The sequence below is a fragment of the Streptopelia decaocto genome, assembly GCF_964273445.1.
Source record: "Streptopelia decaocto genome assembly, chromosome: 7".
Lineage (NCBI taxonomy): Eukaryota > Metazoa > Chordata > Aves > Columbiformes > Columbidae > Streptopelia > Streptopelia decaocto.
In genome coordinates this window covers 57,626,622-57,649,258 of record NC_138661.1, presented here as the reverse complement: position 1 = coordinate 57,649,258, position 22,637 = coordinate 57,626,622, and the positions used below count along the sequence as shown (strand labels likewise).

General features: G+C 36.8%; 1 protein-coding gene across 12 annotated transcripts in view; it reads left to right on the top strand.

The window, feature by feature from the left end:
* SBF2 (SET binding factor 2) overlaps positions 1–22,637 on the top strand; it is a 265,873-nt gene that overhangs the window by 180,281 nt on the left and 62,955 nt on the right. For all 12 annotated transcript variants that reach the window (XM_082059563.1, XM_082059564.1, XM_082059561.1 and 9 more), the window contains exon 17: positions 13,909–13,977. In XM_082059563.1, the coding sequence (XP_081915689.1) occupies positions 13,909–13,977 (69 nt within the window). The remainder of the gene's footprint in view (positions 1–13,908; positions 13,978–22,637) is intronic.

The window sequence follows — 22,637 nt, the reverse complement described above, 5'->3', positions numbered from 1 at the left end:
TTATTCAGGATGAAGAGAAAGGATTTGGGTCCAACATTTAATGACAAGGTGTTGTCATCAAAATCACATGTGCAGCACCTCTGTATTATTGTTAAACAGTCAATTGCAGGTTGAACTGTGAATGCAAAATGGTGAGATAATTTTTTGGCAATATGTAATATGTGTAATGTTGGTCTGTAGTGACAGAAGAGCTTTGCTTAGAGAGAAGAGTCTATTATTAGTCCTCTCCTCAGTTGTAATGCATTGAAATTATTTACATTCACACAGTAAGATCCCTGGAATGCATTACCTGGCCAGAAAACTCGTAGGTATATAAGTACATAAGAGTATTTGAAATTTTTATTAAATTGTTGACTAAGATCACCTAGCAGGTACTGAACCAGAAGCTACCCTCTTAAATCTCCTTACTAAGCAGCAAAGAACAAGATCAAAAATTTCTTCAGCATAAGGAGCTTGTACAAAATGTGGCCATGGAATGCTAGCATGATATTGAAAGAGAAGGCAATGGGGACTGTGGGATTCATGCCAAATCTGATAGTGAGTCTCTCCCTGGAAGCCCAAGGATTTGTTTGCTACTTACAACTGTAGGTGAGATGAAAGAACTAGAACATGGTGAAATGTTTTGGGATATCTGCTCAAATTTCTTGTTAGGAGGAGACATAGATTAGAAATATTTATCTTTTGAGTCATCACATTGATGTTTATTGTACATGACTGACTTCACAGTGTGTTTTATTCACTATACGTGCCAAATAATGCCATGCTGTCCAGAAATTAGCTATTGATCTTTAGAATTCTGTCCTGGTCTCATTTGCTAATTTGCTACTGTATTCTCAGGAATTCAGGTCTTGATGTTTTTAGGATGCCAAAGCCGTTGCTAATGCTTAAACTTCTCACTTTTCATTTTCACTACTCACTCTTTTTTTCAGCCATTGCAATCTGGCTCATCCTTCTGAAAGCTCCAAATATGAGTTGTGTGGAAGGAATTCCAAACAGCATGTGTGTAGTTGGGACTTAATACTTTCGCAGTATTTCACTGTACCCCAAGTTGCCTTTTATGAATCTTTTTGTTGCCATTTACTGCACTTCCATAGCAGAACTCCTCTTTCTGCATCTTTTTTCTTGTAATTTGAAGAAGGTAAGAACGAAGCAGAAAAATGTTTGGAGTAAAACCCTTAGGAAGGAATCACAGAATGTCAGGGATTGGAAGGGAACTCAAAAGATCATCCAGTCCAATCCCCCTGCCAGAGCAGGAACACCCAGATGAGGTTACACAGGAAGGTATCCAGGTGGGTTTTGAATGTCTCCAGAGGAGACTCCACAACCCCCCTGGGCAGCCTGTTGCAGTATCTGTCACCCTTACTGAGAAGAAGTTTCTTCTCAAATTTAAGTGGAACCTCTTGTGTTCCAGTTTGCACCCATTGCCCCTTGTCTTGTCGTTGCTTGTCACCGAGAAGAGCCTGGCTCCATCCTTGTGACACTCGCTCTTTATATATTTGTAAACATTAATAAGGTCACCCCTCAGTCTCCTTCAAGCTAAAGAGCCCAGGCTCCCTCAGCCTTTCCTCATAAGAGAGATCATCTTTGTTGCCCTGCACAACAAAGGAATATCAAGGAAGATCAGATAGCCTAAGAGAAGATTTATTAGTGTTTTAAAATTGGCTTAACTGGCAACCCAAAAGCTGGCAAAGGCAGCTTTCTCCATGGTTGGTTAGCTGGATGTTGCTACTAGCAGTGATTTGGAAGGCTATGGAACAGAAAAGGATCAAACCAAGATTTCTTACAATTTGTGTCAAGCGAACAGCTCTGCTGAAAGTCAGTACTACAGCAGAGTTCCCTACTACACTTCTGCTGCTTTGGTCCACACAAGAAGCTCAAAGATTTCTTCTTTCCACTAGCAGTGTTTGGCCTGCAGAACTGTTTTTACAGCAAAGAGAAATTTGTTTCAAGGACATCTGAGCATGCCTTTTCAACTAGATGACAAACCAGTATGTTTGGGGAGCTTACTTTTTCATTTCTGTAACCAAAGTCAGAGGAGTTACTTCATGGAATTCTAACCTTCAGATTTCCTGGAGCCATTTGAAAATCCCAGAGGAAAGTATCAATATAACAAGTTCTTAAGACTGACAGATTCAGGGGATAGTTTTACAATGGCCACCTCAAAATTGCTTTGTTGTTTCTTCCATTGTCTTTAACTCTTACAAAAAATGCTTCACACTTGTTTTCGCTTGTGTTCTTAGAAAAACAAACACTTTTGTTAACATTAAAGGAACAAATTTTTAATAATTTAATAAAATACTTCACATGAAGTTAAATAAAAATACTATCTTTTTCTAGGTTTTCGTCTTCATAAAGGGAACACTTTACTAAATCAAGCACCTCTTGGAAGTCTGTGAATCTCTTGGATTTTATAGGCTTTGCAACATTTTGCTTTGAACACACAGATTCAATTTGTTAATCAAGATGGATACTGCTCTACGCTACCTAGTCATGCATAACATATGTCCTTTAGTTTTCCAAATTTGCTTTTGGTATTCTTTTCCATGAACCATTTATCCTTTAAAAGAATTTATCAGCCAGAGTTATAAAGCCTTATAAACCCTTTCTTGTGAGTTTTTTCTCCAGAAAAATAGGATATTTCTGATAATGGCTTTAGCGGCATGATTTTTTCGTGGTGTGGAATGAGCCTATTCTGATGTTATTACAAGGCTGAATTTTGGGATAAGCAACTTGTAAAACAACTTGTATTAAAGTTGTTAAAACTGCAACTACTCTTTGACACATAACAGAAAATTTACATTCCAGTCTGTTAAGGAACCACAAGGTCTTGCAGCAACGTTGGCAATGAGGGATTTTTAGTTTCCATCAAATTCACCAGCGCAACTAATACATTGTGTCATTTGTGCCTAAGCATGGAAAAGCCCTTTCTGGCTGGATTCAAGATTCACAACCTTATAATAAACAGAATTACTTCAAAAAAAACCACAAATCCCCCCCTTTGTCATCCTTGAAATTCTGCAGCCATTGCAGGTCATCCCAGAAATATCCTCTTCCAGCAGCTGACACTTGTTTCATGAATCCAGAAATGGAGCTGCACCAACAAAGCCGATCCAAGAAAACTTCTTCCAGAGGCAGCTGGTCATTGTCGTTCTTGTTGTCCTTTGGTGCAGCTGCACACAGACTAACTGGTGCCTCTGCCAAAACCGTAGCAAAGCTTCTCAGTACTATCAAGGTTGGCGCAGAAAAACTGAAGGTCTCCGGCAACAAGACGTCACATATGTATTGAAAAGACTCCGCTTTTGGCAGTTCGTGAAAAATGTGTCTCCCAGAAGCAGTATTATATCCACGCAAACATGTCCTGCAGTTCCCAGGGGCACCTGCCAGAACCCTACAGATGCATTCAGTACATATATATACACATACATACATACATACATACATATATATATATGGCATCATTTTTTCTCTCCAACGATTTTTGTCTATGCTGGTTGAGCGTAGTGTTTTCCCTTTATACACTTATTTAGTTCTTCTGGGCTTCTTTCAGTTCTGCAGTCTCCTGACAGTTTCCATCTCTTGGATGAGATTCCTGAACTCTGTTTTGTTCTTTTGCCCCTGCTACGAGTGTATCTCTCAGTGAGACTAATGTTTTTTAACATTTTTGACTTGGTACAAGATATTCTTCCACCTCCTATCTCCCATCAGTCTTGCACATTGTTTCCAGTTGCTTACTCCTTACCTCACATATTTCTTGGAGAGACTTGGTGCCACTACTGTAAATCTGTTCACTTCTGCCCGTTGTGATTCTTATAATGCTTTTTTTCTGATATCAAGATACTCCATAATGTTTCAATTTCCTCTTATTTTGAGTGCCTGTTCAATCCTTGGAGCTGTCTATGCAGTGCAGAGTTTGCTCATGTATGCAAACAGCAACAGAACAAGGTAATTCATTTTGTGCTTGTTCTGAATTTTAGGGCATGATCTTGTTTGAACATGTATAACACAGCACAAAGTTCCCGGTGCTGTTCATGTGTAATTCATGTTTTTACACAGACTTGCCCTGTCCCTTGTGCAGAACTGAGCATTTGTCTTTGTTGAAGTTCAGGAGGTTCTTGTCAGTCTATTTCTGACAGGCTGTGATGCCAGTTAGTAGCAATCCTGCCCTCCAGTGTATTTACCACTCCTTCAAATTTGGTGTCATCCAGGAATCTGATGAAGGTGCATTTCATGCCGTTTTCCAGGTTGTTAATGACAACATCAGGTGATGTTTGCCACAGTATCAGCCCCTGAAAACGTGACTCGTAACTACCTGCCAGTTAAACTTGGAACCATTGACCATTGTCTTTTGTGTCTGATGGTGCAATCAGTTCCACGCTTTCATCTGGACCATATCTTGCCAGCTTGCTGACAAGGGCACCACAGGAGCCTGTGTCAAAAGCCCTGTTAAAGCCAGAGAAAATGAGACGTGCTCGTCTTTCCTCAGCCACAGAGCTTGTTATTTCATTGTAGAGGTGGATCCATGTTGCCTTGGTCAGTCTGTGCTTTTTGTTCTAAATCACTTTTTTGTTCTTCATATGTCTGGAAGTGCCTTCTCTGAGGACTTGACCCCTACAGTCCCTGAACCTGTTTCTTGCCTTCTTTGAGGTGTTGTCCAAGGTTTTACTTCTGTTTCCCCAGAAAATCAGTTATAATTGGCAAGATACCTGTAAGAGACTAAGTCTCCCAAGGGGAAAACTTTGGGGTTTAGAAGTTCTCTTTCTAATATTATATCAGTGAGGGTTTTTAGCATAAATTAAAAAAAATATTTTGCTATCACATGCTATTCAATGGAAAACTTTCAGTGAGCCCTACTTCCAAGTTTCATTTTATCAGCCATTTTTTGTTCAATTTCTCCATAATGAACTAGACCCAGAATATTTTGGTAGCTGATTTGAGCTGAGTGTCGACTCTGCATTTCAGAACGTAGGCATACAATTCCACTTCTATACAAACAATATTTTTTTTAAGTGAAAAACTGATTTTTCAGTGAACCACTTTACATACTCATGAAATTTTTTTTAAGTGTTAATTCCTGTTAAGTTGTAAAAAATTTATAGAACGTGCACTGATGATGTGATGCATTTTTATTAAAAGTATATTAGAAAATCGCATGAAACATGGAGAAGAACAGTAAAATTGAGTTAAGTAGGATGAATGTATTCTTACATTTGAAAGTTTGTGACTTTGCTTATAGTTTAGGAGAAGAAATGCTGCTGCACACTGGATTAATGCTAGAATGCATAATAATATGCGCTGTGTAATGATTCACTAATAGATAACTGGACTATACTGGAATATTGCATCTATTTTAATAGTTTTTCTAATATTTTAAGAATTTTTCTGATGTTCCATCACTCAGTTAACCAGGCTGTCTGTAAAATTGTTTACAAAGTATCCTATATTTATGTTTTGCAATCACTGCTCAAGTGCTTTGGTCTACTAGGGCTTTAGTAGTACGCTGCACTTTGTAGATAGATTATGAATTAATCACCCTTTTCCAACTGAGTAGTTAAAGGATATTGATCACTGTTTTGTCTTGAATTGCAATGTATTCTATCATTTGAATGTTGTTTGTCGAATACTTTTTACAAATGACTGTGCAGGACCTTGTATCACAGCTGGTGTAGTTTAAGGTTTGGACAGAGTCACTGTGAATGAAGCCCTGCTGTGAAATAAAAGTCAAAAGGCATCTTGGCATCCCAACCATTTCCTTGGGAGAAGATTACAGCCTGAGTATGTTGAACTTTATTGCCATGGGCCTCATGACAGTATTCAGAAACATGCATGGCATTTCTCTTAAAGAAACTCAGATGTGCTTAGACGCAAGTGATGGCATTCTTGTGTTTATCAGTATCTTACAAAAAGAAGTTAAATGTTTTTACGCTTTTGAGGTACAGTAAAAATACAGGGAAGAATGTGTAATTTATGCACATAAAAATTGAGGTTCTTGATTTCCTAAACATAATTTGTTACGTACGAGAAGGAGGAAATGACTAATTTCAACTGTGGACGGAACTGTATTTATTAAGAAGGGAGGAGGAGAACTCGACAGCTCTTCTTTGAGTAAAATGTTTCTTGTTTTGGCTTGCTGTGAGAAGTGCAAAGGAACTGCATAGAGAAATGTGCTCTGTTTATTAACTTGTGACAATGTGGAGTAAAGCAAAAGGAAACTTAAAAATCAGTGAACGTTGTGTAATTCCTTCTAAATTGCATCAATTGAATTCTGTCCCTTGTAGCACTGTGTTTCAAGGACAGACAAACCTATGAGAATTCGAGGCCAGGTAATGACAAATATGAAGCCCTTCAGGAACTTAAATCCTTTTCTGATGGAATTGGATCTCCTACTACATGGAATGGCAGGCCTACCACGTCTTGCATCCTATTGCTGACATGATAGGTTCTTTAACGAAATGGTCATTATGAAGTCTTCTAGTCAGGCAGAAAGACCACAAAGTCCAAACAGATTGGTGTGCAGTTCCTTTGTCTTCTGCACTGGCACTTGTATGACCGTAATGGCCTTAGAGAATGAGGAAAGTATTCCATCTGGCATAATTCAGAGCACAGGTGAAGTCTATATCTAAAGTCTAGTATGGACTTTTTGTTGAGTCACTGCTGTCAGATAGTAACCAGGTAGCAATCTGAGAAGTTGTTCCTCAAAAGCCTGAAGTGTGATTCTGGTCAGTGATGAATCTGGAAAAATAGACAATAAGAGTGTACATTTTTGGTTTTATTTACTGAGAATTACAGCAACAGTGTTTAAGTAGAACAAAAGTTAAATTAAAAGCTTGTGTTAATGGGTAACATGTGAAATGTGCTAGGGTCATTTATGAAGGAAGAGAGGGTTTGTGAGTTAATAATTTTGGAAGACTGTATATATCCCTCTCAAAATGAGCAGTTTTTAAAGTAATGAGAATTACAGAAGACAGTATCTTCCAAGTTTTGAGTGTGTTCTTGTAGTTCTGCACATACAGAAGTCTACAGGTAGTCAGCTACATGGGCCTCCTAGCTATGTCTTCTTCCATCCTGTTTCTCAAGTCCCAGAAGAGTCACATTTAACAAAATTGCAGGTGTCTGAATTAGGTTTTATTTCACCTTTGGTGACAAGAAAAAAGAAAACTTTGATCCCATTATAAAGCAGAGCTGTGGCTAGCAGTGATGATAACTTAATTAGACAACACTGTGTATAAATTAGAGGAAGAAATTTCTACTGAAAAAACCACAATTTTGCTTATGATTTCAGTAAGAAAATTCTAAAGTTCATTTTGAAGTTAATTATATGCTGTTAGTACTACGTAATGCAAGTAATTAGTGTTATATTGGCATTTAATCTAGCAAAATGTGTTATTTTGACCGTTGGTCCAGACGATGGCTTTACCTGCGGAGTTAAAACTTGTGGTTTAAATATTTTTTAAAGTTACATTAAAAATTCCAAATAGGGCTATTTTTTTCTCCTTTCTTTCAAGGCAGTATATAATTACATTAGATATAATCAGTACATTGTGAAAACGTAATTTTATTTATTTGGATTTTTATTTATGCTGAGAATTTATATATGGATGCATAAACTTTATTCAACTTATCTAATGAAAATGAATGAGTTTTCTAAAATTGGCTCATTAAAATTCTATTCTAGTTTTGAATTACATTGCAGTTCTAACTTATGAATCTCTGTTTCTTTTAACAAACAAAGCATTTTTTTCTAAACTGGACTGCTGAATTCTCTTACTGCTTTAGGCAAAAAGAATAGTCTTTTGCATTAGGTTTGATCATTTGTACTTCCAAAATATAAACCGCATCAACAATAAAAAAATCCGTGATTAAGTAAAACTCAGCCCACATAAGGATTAAATCCTGGCACCACTGAATTAATCTCTTGAATTTGGAACCAATATTACACCTGTAATTTGTAGCCAATGTACTGCATACACTTTATGGTTACCTTACACATGCTGACTTAACAATTCTTGTCTTAGTGCTTTAAAAACAGATATGACTACATTTTCTGGCAATTTTTCTTGATTCGTTATAAGCTTAGTCTTTCGTGGTCATGAATGCTCTTGGTGGTCTTGAAAATTGACAGCATTCAATTCTTCTCAAGAGGGACAATGCAGCACTGAGGGTTTACTTGAGAAGTATTTTTAGTAGAGCATACCTGCCTCATACTGTACTGCCAAAAAAGTATGGATCAAGTGTTGCCATGTGTAGCTTTTTAGTTTGAATGCATTCACTGCATGTTACGTTAATTTCATCAGGCCTGCGGGTAATTCCATTTATTTATAGTGCTGCTGAATTTGGAGGAAAATTGGGTCCTAAGTTTTCAGCATTCTCAGATTTCTCTAGATTATGTTTGGAAAGCTTACTGCCCAAAGCAGAATGTGATTTAATACTGGAAATATACTGTATCAGCCAGAAATTAATGAAACTATCAAGACAGATTTAAAAAGAAAATGGTTCTTCAAATGTTATCAGATATTGAATATATCTCTCCTAAACTTTTATCATGTGACTAAGAGAAAGCAGAAATCCCTAAGTATCAGTTATTATTTACTGCAGCCTGTTCAGGAAGGTGTGTGTGTGCTTGGCTGTTACTATGCTTCACTGCCTTTGACTTGCCCTTGTAGTCAGTGAGACATCAAAGGGCTCAAGGGCTTTGTTGAATCTGGGCCTGCACCTTCAGCAGCAGATCAAGGAGAAACCTTTACCTGGGTGGCTTTTCTTATCTGTTCATCGCTAGAATCAGATTGTGGAGAGCGTCTCAACTTAATGAAGACATACAATATCATGTTTTCCAAATAAAAGTTTGGGTCAGTACTTGTTCTGAAGTCAAGAATGAGAAGGGTAATAGTTGCCACTCCTCTCTAGATACCAGCGGTCCCATGTGTCCATCCAAGTGGTCAAAATCTGTAACTTTTAGCTGTCAGTTCTGCAATGTAATGAAAATATCTAACCGCGAAAGTTTTGCTTTGTATTTAAACTGAGCGGAACATAAAAGTAAATCACATGTATTATCAAAGTAAGCAATGTAATGAAAAATACTCTCATTATTCACTTGTCAATTCAATTTAGTTTTAAATGGACATGAATTACTGTAACACTTTTAATCTGCTACAGACTTCAGTAATTATCTGAATGTGTGGCCAGAATAATGTGCCAGGTCTTCATTCAATTAGGCATGGATTCGAAGCACTACTCTGCACATCGCATGGTGTAAGTCTGTATTTCGTTGTCATAAGACATTTGTTTTAGGAAATGAATTTGCTGAGAATAGTTTTTGTTCCTCAGATGTCTTTCAGCTTCATTTCATGCAAATTAGGGAGACAACTTTAACTGTTTTATGGTATTTAATTTGTATGCTTCTGTAGCAGTAGAGATATTTTTCACAATTGGTAAAGGCATTATAACACATAAGGCAGCTGGATTTCCTTGTTTCAGGAGTGTAAGTTAATTGCATGCTATACATATATGACATTTCCAGTTCTTTGGTTTGCCTGTAAAACTGAGATGGTGAGATTTCAGTGCAACATCTCTTAACCTTAGGGGCTCTTTAGGAGGCTCATTGACAGAGTCCCTTGGGAGGGAGTCCAGAAGGCCAAAGGAATCCAGGAACGCTGGTGGTTCTTCAAGAAGGAAGTGTTAAAGGTGCAGGAGTGGGCTGTACCCATGTGCCAAAGGATGAGCTAGGAGGACAGAAGGACCTTTGTCTGGAACTCAGGAAAAAAAAAAGGAGAGATTATGATCTTTGGAAGAAGGGGCAGGCAACTCACGAGGACTACAAGAGTGCAATAAGGTTATGCAGAGAGAAAACTAGAAGGGCCAAAGCCCAATTATAAAAAGTGTTTCTACAAATACATTAGCAGCAAAAAGAGGGCTAAGGAAGATCTCCATTCTTTAATGAATGTGAGGGGAAACATAGTGACAAAGGACAAGGAAAAGGCTGAGGTACTAAATGCCTTCTTTGCCTCAGTCTTTAATAGCCAGACCAGTTGTTCTCTGGGTACCCAGCCCCCTGAACTGGAGGACAGGGATGGGGAGCAGACTGAAGGCCCCATAATCCAAGGGGAAATTGTTAGGGACCTGCTGCACCACTTAGACATGCACAAGTCTATGGGGCCAGATGGGATCCACCCAAAGGTTCTGAGGGAGCTGCCGGAGGTGCTCACCAAGCCACTGTCCATCATTTGTTAGCAGTCCTGGCTAACCTGGGAGGTGCCAGTTGACTGCAAGTTGGTGAATGTGACACCCATCTACAAGAAGGGCCGGAGGGAGGATCTGGGGAAGTACAGGCCTGTCAGTCTGACCTCAGTGCCAGGGAATGTTATGGAGCAGATCATCTTGACTGCTGTCACATATCATGTCTGCGACAACCAGGCGATCAGGCCCAGTCAGCATGGGTTTATGAAAGACAGGTCCTGCTTGACTAATCTGATCTCCTTCTATGGCAAGGTGACCAACTTAGTGGATGTGGGAAGGGCTGTGGATATTGCCTACCTAGACTTTGGTAAAGCCTTTGACACCATTTCCCACAGCATTCTGTGGAAGAAACTGGCTGCTCATGGCTTGGATGGGTGTGCTCTTTACTGGGTGAAGAACTGGCTGGAGGGCCGGGCCCAAAGAGTTGTGGTGAATGGAATTAAATCCAGTTGGCGGTTGGTCATGAGTGGTGTTCCCCAGGGCTCAGTATTTGGGCCAGTTCTGTTTCTTTATGGATGATCTGGATGATGGGATTGCGTGCACCTTTAGTAAGCTTGCAGGGAACACGAAGTTGAGTGGGAGTGTTGATCTGCTGGAGGGCAGGAAGGCTCTGCAGAGGGATCTGGACCAGATGTGTCGATGGGCTGAGGCCAATGGTATGATGTTCAAGAAGGCCAAGTGCCAGGTCCTGCCCTTGGGTCACAACAACCCCAGGCAGCGCTACAGGCTCGGGGAAGAGTGGCTGGAAAGCTGCCTGGCCGAAAAGGGCCTGGGGGTGTTGATTGACAGTGGCTGAACATGAGCCAGCAGTGTGCCCAGGTGGCCAAGAAGGCCAACAGCCTCCTGGCTTGTATCAGGAATAGTTTGGCCAGCAGGACCAGGGAAGTGAGCACAAGTCTGATGAGGAGCGGCTGAGGGAACTGGGGCTGTTTAGCCTGGAGAAAAGGAGGCTGATGGGAGACCTTATCGCTGTCTGCAACTACCTGAAAGGAGGTTGGAGCATGGAGGGTGTTGGTCTCTTCTCCCAAGTAGCAAGTGATAGGACAAGAGGAAATGGCTTCAAGTTGTGCCAGGGGAAATTCAGATTGGATATTAGGAAAATTTTCTTCATGTTGTCAGGCACTGGAACAGGCTGCCCAGGGAAGTGGTGGAGTCACCATCCCTGGAGATATGTAAAAGTTGTGTAGATGTGGCACTTATGGACATGGTTTGGTGGTGGGCTTAGCAGTGTTAGGTTAATAGTTGGCCTTGATGATCTTAAGCATCTTTTCCAACCTAAAGGATTTTGTGATTCTCTGAACTGTGGCATTCTGTCATGCAGCTACAAAGCAGATAGACAATTAATTTCACTGTTCTTAAAACAGCAGTATGATAGTCTATTCCTAACTGAGATTATTTTTCATTGCTTGTCACATGCTGGAGAAGGAAAAAAATAGATAATACCTCCATACTACAAGTCCAGGGGGTATTGCTGACATAAAATATGTGAAGAATTTCATACTTTCGAGAAGGAATGGAAAAATAATCTACTGTGTTGTTTATGTGGTGATGATATATATCTTTGAGACATATGTTAGCTCTTGGAGTATTGAATGCTCTCTAGGTGAAGATACATTGCTCAGTTTTTATAAAGATATTTTTATGTATATTTTGGATAAAAGTCAAAACTCTTACAAATAATTTGAGCTAAGGGACTAGGTAGATAATTTGAAAGTATGAGGATGGATCATTTTATACCTGGATATAAATAAGCACATACACAAATAAGATATTTATTTCTTTGAAAACTGTTGAGCATTCCTAAAGGTTGTAAAGTCGTATTTTAAATGGGAAGTTTTCTGATTAAGTGAAAAAGTACTAACAGTATTTATCATATCTTTTTATTAAACTAGAAATGCATGTGCTAAATTCCAAGTGGAGGTCAAGGATATAGATAATAATAGGAAATAATGCAGAAATTGGAAATCAAAACCAGCTGACACTGTCCTTTAGTCTTACTGTTTTGACATCTTACAAACTAATTTGGGTTTTTTATATAGATACCACAATACTGAAAAGCGTCATTAAAACATATGTTGAGTTTCTTGGTGTCCACTTTTCTTACTGTTTTCCTCTACCAGATCGGAATGTGTTATGAAGTGTGAAGTGTTTTCCATGCACAGTTAGCACACATGCAGAGTTAGACATTTTGAAGCCTTCAGTAACTGTGCAGAAATACAGCTTCACATCTATTAACTTGTTGTACCCCCTTTTGAGAATATATATGTCAGTAGTTTTCTAAATGCTACTGTATAGTACGGTGCATGGACATTGGTGTTCCATTTAGGTGAACTTGATTAAAGTAGTAGAAGATAACGTATTCATTGCTGGAAAACCACAAAGGATGAAACGCACTTTTAAAGTCCATGAGAAGTAAAATAGTCTTGTGATGAGTTTTTTGTCTTATTGTTTTAAACCAGCAGAATCACTCAGCAGCCATTTAAGAAAGAAGAGAGAGATGAATGCAAATAACATCCTAATGATCCTTAACATGATTGTTCCTGTAATGCAGATTTTCTATTTGTGTTGACACAGTTGGCTGGTGCCAACTTTTTGCTAGTTGCTGTGTTTTAGAGAACTCTGAAATGAGATGAAGGTATAAAGGAAAAGTCTGGCAGCGAAACACTTGGAATTTGGTCAGATGTTATAGATACTTAATAAGAGTGTGGTTTGATTTGGACAGTGCCCATTGCAAGAATGAATGTTAAAAATATTGAAATGAATTGTTCAAATGGAAATGTTGTTTCGCCATTCATCATCCAGGGGCACAGCAGTGATACATTTGTCTAGTAGAATTATGTGCATTATTGTGTTCTTCAGTACCAGGAAAAAGAGCTAATGAAAAAAAAGTAGACACTTTAAAAAAAAAAAAAGTAACTTTTAAAACTCTTGTTGAGTATTTTTTTGTTCTATGTTTTTTTTTTAAAAAAAAGGTCTTAAAAATGCAAGTAGTTTGTTTTTTAAATATTAAGTTACATTCCAATTCTGGTTTCTTTTAAAATACTTCCATAATAAAATCACTATTTTCATCAGTGTAATTACTAGTTCATTTACTTTGTCATACCCTTTTCAGCTTAGAGAGACACAAACTACACACTTGATTGTTGAGTGAGTCATTCTGAGACTGCGAAGAGAATGGGTTTTCATCTTCTTTTAAAGTTAACCTTGTGCCAAACTTTTGTAGAGGTGATTATTTCATGTGAAATGTCAATTTCTTTTTGTAAACTCTTTGAAAGTACGTTCTTTGGTCATCACATCACTTCCATTTAGTCAGATTTGCTGCTGACCCAGATGGAATTAAGCTACATTTTTATTGTTTCCTCAACAAGGAATACTTTCCTTATATGCAGATCATGGTGGTGAAATTATATTTCAGACACGGGAGTGACAAAGGTGCTAATAAATTCCTTAAATGGGAAGTATCATAGCAATACCTATCTAGCAGAATTAGGCAGAAGATATTTATGTGAACACAGACATGCACACATAAATATATGTTATTCTACATGATATCAAGTGATTAAAACTTACATTGTGTATAGAAAAGATACCAGAGGGACTCCATAAGGCAGAAATTAAATTACAATTTATGACATTGAAAATGGCTTTGCTTATTTTCTTCGTGTGTTTTTCTTGAAGGATTGTTCATCTTCGGAAGAATATACCATTGCTGCAGCATTGCTACCCCTGACGACTGCTTTTTATAGGGTGAGTTTTTATTGAAAACCACTCTATTCTGTATTTATTTACATTACATGCTTTGTTAAAATGAAGAAAGTGATGACAGGACAGGCAGGTTAGGTGGTTCATTGTAAAATTCATTGATGCCAATGGGAATCTTTTAATAGGATATTATGGACATTGCTTCAGAATTAAACTTAATGATATTGGGTGATGATGATTGTGAAAAACTTAACCAGAACTAAATGCAGGTTTATATAATGGGTTAGAGAATTATCATTGAATTGTAACTAGTCAACAAAATAACTGAAAAGAACAATTTCTGATATTACTGTGAAAAAACTTCATTAAAGTGCTTTTTTGTTTAATTTCGCATGTTAAGCATCGGCCAAAAAGTACATGCTAGGTTTTCAGTCTGTGTAGTTGTTAATTTCAGTTTGTTTTAGCTGTATATTTGCTTTCAAATTCTTGTGTTTTGTTTGTTTGTTTTTTTGTTTTCTTTTCTTGCATTGTGTTTGATCTTTGAAAAAGTTAAATGGGCTTTATTTGAGAGCTGTACATAATACCACAAGGCTGCTTGCTGGAGTCTACAGAATATTTTCATTCTCTTATATAAGCTAGCGTGGTAAGACATGAAGTTTTTCAATCCCAGCAAATAAACTTTCTCCCATCGTTAATTACAAGTTCATCTTTTTTTTGTTCAATCTCTTTTAAGTCCTTGAGTAGTAGAATCATGAGTTGTTTGTCATTTGTTGCTGCCACTAATACCTAATTTGGAGAAAGAGCTAATGAGCTATAGAGATTTTCCATTTCCCTATTTTATTCTTACTACTGCATTAATCCTACATTATGAAGAAAAGTTGGCTTTAGTTTTGTTTTATTTTCTGATTTTTAGTTCTTCTAATAAAAATGTCCAAGAAAGTCCACAGAGCTCTTTATGTTGGGAGGTACAGAGAGTATTTTGGGGTGTTGTAGCAGTTTGGTTAGATTCCTCATTTGGTAAAGTTTACTCAAGTAGAAAAAAAAAAAAAAAGGCAGTAAAGATAATACTACTTTTTTTTTGGCACAGAGTAGTTGAACAGTGTTGAAATAAGCTTCAATAAGTTTTAATTTCATAATCAAGGAGAGCCAAAAGCTGGATTGAATATAGAATATCTTTAATTTCTTCTTTACGCTTGTATTTTTGGTAGGAGTACTGAGGTCTCACACCATTTGTCTCACAAAAAGTTCTCTGAAATAACCTATACACTCAGAAAACTGTGAGCCCCCGGATGTAAGAAACATGATCATTTTTTTAGTGTTCCAGACCTGAATTAAAAATTAAAGTAACCTGACTGCTAACTTACAAAAGCCAGCTGTTAATGCATAATAGAAAAAGAATTTTGTTTTTCCCAGATCTAATCCTCAGGTTCAATGATGGCCCCCTTTGGTATGTCCCATTAGATACAATTCTTTGGCAAAAGTACTTATTTTGATATGAAACTATTCCTACTAAACACAAACTGTGTTGTTCAGAACACAAGATCAGTGGACAAACTTTGCAGTGATTAGTTAAAATTATCAGTTTAAGGTTCTGTTTCAAAATCAAGCAAAAATTAAATATTTTGCAGCATTTTTCAGTTTCTCTAGAGGTTTTCAAGATAATATCCTAGACTGGAGTAAGTGTGTTCTACCTGGCATGAACCTGCGTAGAAACAATGTTCTGTATCAGTATTCTTTAATTTAAGAAAAATGGGTGGCATTTTTCAACCCTTTAACATCTCTATAACCCTTTCAGGGGTTCCTGTTCTAGAGTTATACTAAACTAATGTTCCTCTTCTCCTGTTTCGGGGAGAAATAATACTAAATCCTGCTGCTTTACTTTTCTCCCTTGAGCTCCCTGCTTTTTAATGTATTAACAGTTTACAAGTTCTCTTTTCACTGGGTTTCCCTTTACTGAAATCTTAGATAGACTGATTAAAGTTTTGTTGCTTAACACAGCATATTGCTGTTCTGTCTCTGATAAGTCCAGAGGAATGTACAAACTAAAATTAAGGTCATTTGGGGGACTATTTGTCTTTTATTAAAATACCTTCAGGAAAACTGGTATGTTTGCACTGTCAAACTATGTCATGGCCTTTTCTGCTGAGTTGCTTGTCAATTTTATTTAATTACTATATAGAGTGTAGTTTACATTCGCATGCACATGCACACACACACTTGAAGCTGCATTTCATTTTTTTATAGGCAGAGCATAGTTATTCCAATCCTGTTGCTTCAATATGCAGAACTGTCTGTCTTCTGCTACAAATGTGATTGTGTTTCTGAATTCCAAAGAATGGTTAAGTAGTATGTACTTGTTTTTATTGAAGTTTCTGTTAGCAGGATGCCATGTTTAATTCCAGCAGAATACTAAATATTATTTCACCTAGCCTTGTTGGAACTGCACAAAGTTCTTGGTAGCCAGGAGTAGACCAGAATTTGATTTGTGTGTGCATTGGTATTACTGCACAGGTGGTATTTCAAATTGAGTTATCAGTGAGAAAGCCTGTAAATCTAAAAATGTTGTAGAGTTATATCAGTCAAATATATATTTTACAAACTATGTTTGCTATAGCACTTTGATGGGAAATTATGATGGAATTTCATGTCACAGCATTTTATTGTTAATGTAATTCCTGTTCAAATGAAATAAGATGTTACATAACATCACAGTTCCTTTGTGAAAGACCTATTGTGTATATGAAATGTTAAGTTTCATTTTTTTTACCTAACACAAAGCAGAGCACTAATGAGACAATTACCTGTTCTTCCTTAATAGATTTAGTGTATGTGGCCACACATAGTGCAGACACCAAGTGTTTGAGGTGTATAAATGATGAGAAAGATGTGTTTTCCTGTAAGTCTGGCAGATGAAACCAAGAAACTGAGTAGTAAGAGAAACATAACTCTAGAGGTGGTGTTGGTTAGATTCTGGAATTGTCTTCTCATGAAGCAGTGAATACTCTAGCCTTGAGGTATTTTAAAATATTATTGGGAAAACAGTAAAAAATACATAGAAAGGAACAAGCTTGCATGATCTAACAGGTCTTGTGAGACAGACAAGATGTCTTTGCTTGTGTAAAGATTGGTCTAGGGTATTTCTACATGCATCTAATTAAAATAACAAGAAACATCACTCTGTGTACAGCATGCTATCAGCTCTTGGGCTGTCTGGTGAAATGTCAGAATTCCAGCTCCTGAAGTCTGGTGAGTGATCTGTTGTGAAACTTGATCAGGCAGGGTTTGATTGCACTCGTAGCTGGTGGGATTAAATTCATAGACAGGAAGTCAGTACTGGTTGCATATTTGTGGCCTGGAGAAATAATTGAATTTTTCTAGAAAAAATAGTCACAATGCTTTTCAAAAATTTTAAATATTGGACATGAACTGCTAGTAAAATGTGACTCATCAGTGACAGTAGACTTTGATGGGTACTGTTAATGTCAGAAAAACAAACACATCTTTTGCTTCTGGGTTTAGAAAAAGGGTTTAGTTTACCATTAGTAATACTGTTGGAATTTTGTTTAAATTGAAACAATATAAATAAAATGTATTTATACATGAAGATAAAAGAATTTTTCCATGTTTTTTTGGTAGGGATGACCCATGCTTATTTGGTGTGCAATCACTTTTTCTGTGTATAGAATAGAAATGTAGTATTCCCTGGTGCTGCAGAAAATAGGTCTTTTTCTAAATGTGGGAAGAAAGGACAAAATGAAAAGGGTATATCTTAATAATATTTTAATTTTATTAATTCATCAAGGAAGACAGTTTGACAGTCGTGACCTGGCACTGTCACATTCACGGTATTTGGACAATCTTGTTTCAGTTATGTCTCTTTGCCATTGCGGCAAGATGTCGTGTAGCTGCAGTGCATTTCTTGAAGGTTTAGTGTGCAGCAGGAGTGGTGATCTATGGTAGGCACCAGTTTCAGCCTGTCTGATGGACAACAAGCAGAGGGAGCAAATCTCCCGTCCTCACTGTTGTTCTTTGCCAAGTCTCCATCTTTCCTCCCTTTTCAACCAAGATGACGTTTGGCAGTCAGATCAAACATTCCTTCTTGCACCCCTCAACCCTTGCAGAACCTGAATGTGCAGATTGTAATACAATGTTCTCACTTCCAGGGGATTTTTTTTTTCAAAATTTTGTAATTAAAATGATATCCTTCATTTGTGTATAATCATCCACATTACATAGTCAATAGTAATGCATCTGGAAATTTTTGTTACTTGGCATTCAGAAATGACAGTTCTGATCACCTGTGTTTGAATACAGGAAGTGATGTAATAAAAATATACTGTTCTGAAAGTAGAATTTGTTCTGTGTAGTAATCTTGAGTGAACATATGTATTTTATAGATGAGCATTTATTTAAATTGGAGTAGCCAGAGCAGTATAAGTATTTCATTTAGATTTCAGAGTCATTTGTTGGTTTTAATGGCTTCCTGTACACTTGGAGAGCACTGATCTGGTTTCAGCAAAAATAACCCAAATGCGCTGAACTGTCTCACAGATAGGATGTATTACATTAACCCTGACATTCATCATCTAGCATAACACTGTGAGATGCATTGGAGACTGCCTCATAATTTTAGGTGAACAAATTACGTAATTATTGGGAGGATGGAAGGAAGGATTGATTTATTTATTTTTTTTTAATTGCTTGTAAACCACCAATTTTTGAATAATATTTCAGTTGGATAGTGGTGCTGATTTTGTTCTAGAACTTGCAATGAAACAGAAAAGCATTTTGCAGGCTAGTGCTAGATGAAATCTCTAGCTATTGTTTGGCTGTTCATCTGCATGTCTGCCGATTTATCATTTGTAGTCCACGCATCTATGCCTTTCTCTATTGAGAAGGAAATAGAATTACATAAAATAGGAGGATTGCTTTATTCAGTGTTTTTAAAAGATTACCAAAATCTGTTAAATAATTTTACTTAACACTTTTTAATATAGTACAGAACATTTATTCCAGTCATCTTAGGAATTATCCCAGTAACATTTTCTAGATGAAAAATACATTAGTCCGTGTTTATTTAAGCAGGTTTTGTTTAAGTTTGTTTAGGGTTTTTTTAAAAATAATCTTCAAGGTGAGTACAAAATCGTGACTTAAGAAAAAAAAATTAAGTTAATGATAAAATGCAAATCTGGAAGTATTCCATGTTAAGACACCAATATAAATAATTGATGTTTTCTACAGTGAAATATATGTGCTCCTTTGCATAGCATAGTAATAAAATGAAATTCATTTGAGAGTGTACTTTTTCTAGTTCAAATGAATTGCCATATTTTCAGTAACAGTTACAACAGACATCCAATGGAAGAAAGCCTTTACTCCTTGAAATGCCTAAATAAATGACCACTTTACTCCAGAGCCTGTTAGGTGTGGGAAGGATTCCCAGTTATAAGGATAAAGGCTTTCTCTGAAGATTAAAGAGGCAGTGCTAGAGAAATTCAGAGTAGTTTATCATGTTTTGACTATTACCATCAAATGCTTTTCCAAGAGAGACCCAATCCAAGGTTAGTTATGTAACAGACACATCATAATTTGGAACATGCTCCCTGTTGTGTAGCATCAGCTACGAAGTCGCAGAGAAGCTTCCTAATGTAAGGCTGATGTAGAAATCTGTGTTGATGGGAGAAGAATGGATTCCATTTTTATGTCTTTATCACTCAAATTTTACAGTTAGTATCAACTGGAATAAGTTAGTATCAACTATACTGTGAAACACAGTGGAATATTATCTCTGTTAATTTATAACAAATAATAATATATTTTAGAACTAGTGTAAATACCAGGGAATTGCATAAAGTTAGTGAATGATGCAGTTAATTTTGAAGAGCAAAATTAGTGGGCTTTTGATGTTTGAGTTTTCATTCTTAACTTGTATTTCTGCACAATTGCTATTGGCACAAGTAATTCTCGTAAACATCAACATGCTGTTAATCTTCTATAAAGTTAGAAAGACTTCCTGTAATGCATTAGCTTTCTATACTGAAATATTTTCAATCTATCCTGTTGCTGTTTTTCCTTCCAGACACTTCTGTCTTACTCTGATGTGCTTGGGATGAAATCACTTCTACTTTAAAATTCTCCACTCTTGAATCATTGGCTTTAATTTAGGAAACTCCCATCGTGAAAGGCTTCCATTATTGTCTTGGCAAGAAGTTTTGTCTGCTTCCATTAATTTTCTTCTTGTATCTCTATTCTGACAGTTCTGATACTATCTTAGTCTGTGGAAATGTTTTTGTGACTGAAATTGTGTTAAATAACATTATTTTCAATGCTATACTTATTTATCCTTTCTCAGAATGGTAATCTCTGAAATGTAGAAATGCATGAAGTTGTATACTTAAAAACCAGCAAGAACATGCCTGTATCATATAGTGCATACTATGGAAGAAGCTGAACCACATAAGAAAATATGTGTAGGTGGACTTTAAGTGGTTCCTATTTTTTATGTAACTCTTATAAAACAAACAGCAGTGTATTTAAGGACATTACACAGGAGAGAAGGCGGCTTTTTCTGCAGTTCTTCAAATGAAGTAATAAGTATCAAAAGAATATGTGTTAGCTTTCATCATTGGATGATGCTGTTCTTTCTCTCTCAGAGCTCTAATGCTTCTTCTTATCAGCAGAGATTGTAATGGTTCAACTTGGATACCAGTCTGGCTGGTTAGGAATGAGTGAGTGGTAATGTTAGTGAAAAGTGTAAAAGGGCATGACGTACATGCCCTTTTTGCAGGGATAGGGTTGGATGTTAATCCTTTCACATGATTCATATTTTATAAGGAAAAAATACATTTTTATCCTTTACATCAAGGTCAGTTCCTAGACTTCTGATGCTAGTGTAGCTTAAAACACCACACAGTATGTTTACAATATAAGCTAGATTTTTAAATCTTAATTTAATACATAAATTGCATTTCCATGTATTGTCTCACTTAACAATTCTTCTTTCAGACATCTTACTCATTTTGCACATATCCAAGTTGACAGGCAAAAGACTGATTTAAGATATTTTACAATATTATCAATGTGTATATTAGCATTATTTGCATTACTGGAGGATCCAGGAGCCATAATTATGGACCAGAACTGCTGGTCTTGCTTTTGTACAAATGCACACAAAGATCCTCATCCTCAAGAGCTTACAATATGAATTTGAAATAAATAATAATACTTGAAGCCAGACAGTTTGAGGCACTGCAAGGAAGCTGTGGTGCAGTATTAGTCATCAATATTGTTGGTGCTTCTGTCCACCAGTGTGTTAACTATGGCTAAAGCTTTTATAGACATGACATAAAAGCAGTTTTTTATTGAATTTTGAGAGAGTATAGCGTGGCTACTTGGCAGGTGCTTATGAACAGGAGTGGAGTCATGGAAGAGAATAGTAAGGTGATGGTCAAAGTTCTGTCAATATTTCCAAACACTCTTCCAGTCAAGGGTTTTTATTAAATCCACTATAAGTTCCTTCCGTATAAAGGTTATAGTTCAGTAATATTTTTTTTTTTGTAAAAACAAAAATATTTTAACGTTTCTTGTTGTTTTACCCTGCAAGCAGCTAAACACCACATGCAACCATTCGTTCATATCCCCAGTAGGATGGAGGAGAGAATTGGAAAAAAAAGGAAAGCTCATAAATTAAAACAAAGACCATTTAATAGGACAGAAAAGGAAAATAATAATAATAATACCAACAATAATAATAATAACAATAATAACAAGTGATGCACAATGCAGTTGCTCACCATCCGGTGATCAATGCTTGCTCAGCCTGTCCCCAAACAGTGGTTCCGCCAACCACCTTCCCCCAGATTATATACTGAGCATGACACCATATGGTATGGAATATCTCTTTGGCCAGTTTGGGTCAGCTGTCCTGGCTGTGCCCACTCCCAGCTTCTTGTGTACCTGGTAGGACGACACGAGAAGCTGAATAGTCCTTGACTGCTTAGCAACAACTAAAACATCAGTGTATGATCAACATTATTCTCATTCTACACCCAAAACATGGCACTATTAATTCCATCCCAGACAAAACCAGGACAAAATTAAAACAGGGATCTGGGGATTCTTGTTAACTGTGGCTGAGTAGTTTTGCAGTATCACTTGCAAACACAGATGCCAAAATGTCATCTTTGATCCTTAAGATTTTCATTAGTGTAGTTTGGTTGTGAATAAATACATAATACATGCATGTAGAACAGATTTTATGTCTTTGCAGGTAGAGCAGATCTCACTTCCAAAACTACTTTTAGGTGAAAAGTAATCTGGATGAAATAAAACAGGAAAGTGTAATATGAGGGTTTAGCACATTAGTGGGAGAGACCAACTACAGGATTCTTTTAATGTGTCATTACAAGGAATTTTTGAAATGAATTACTGTAGTAAATTTGCTCTGTTGAAGAAGCTTGCTTTCCCAGAATGATAACATCATGAGAAACATTTTAAAGAACTTTGCAATCTGCAATTCCTTTCCTTAGTGGTTTGTGGGAGGAAGTATTTGGTCAGGAAAAAACAAACATACAAACAAAACCAACAAAAAAACCTGCCCACTCTTCCCCAATTAAAATAAGAAGTAAAGATAGATGTTGTAGTAAATGTTTAGTTCTTTAAGTGAGGAACTGACTCCTAGAATAAACAGAAACCTCTCCATTGTA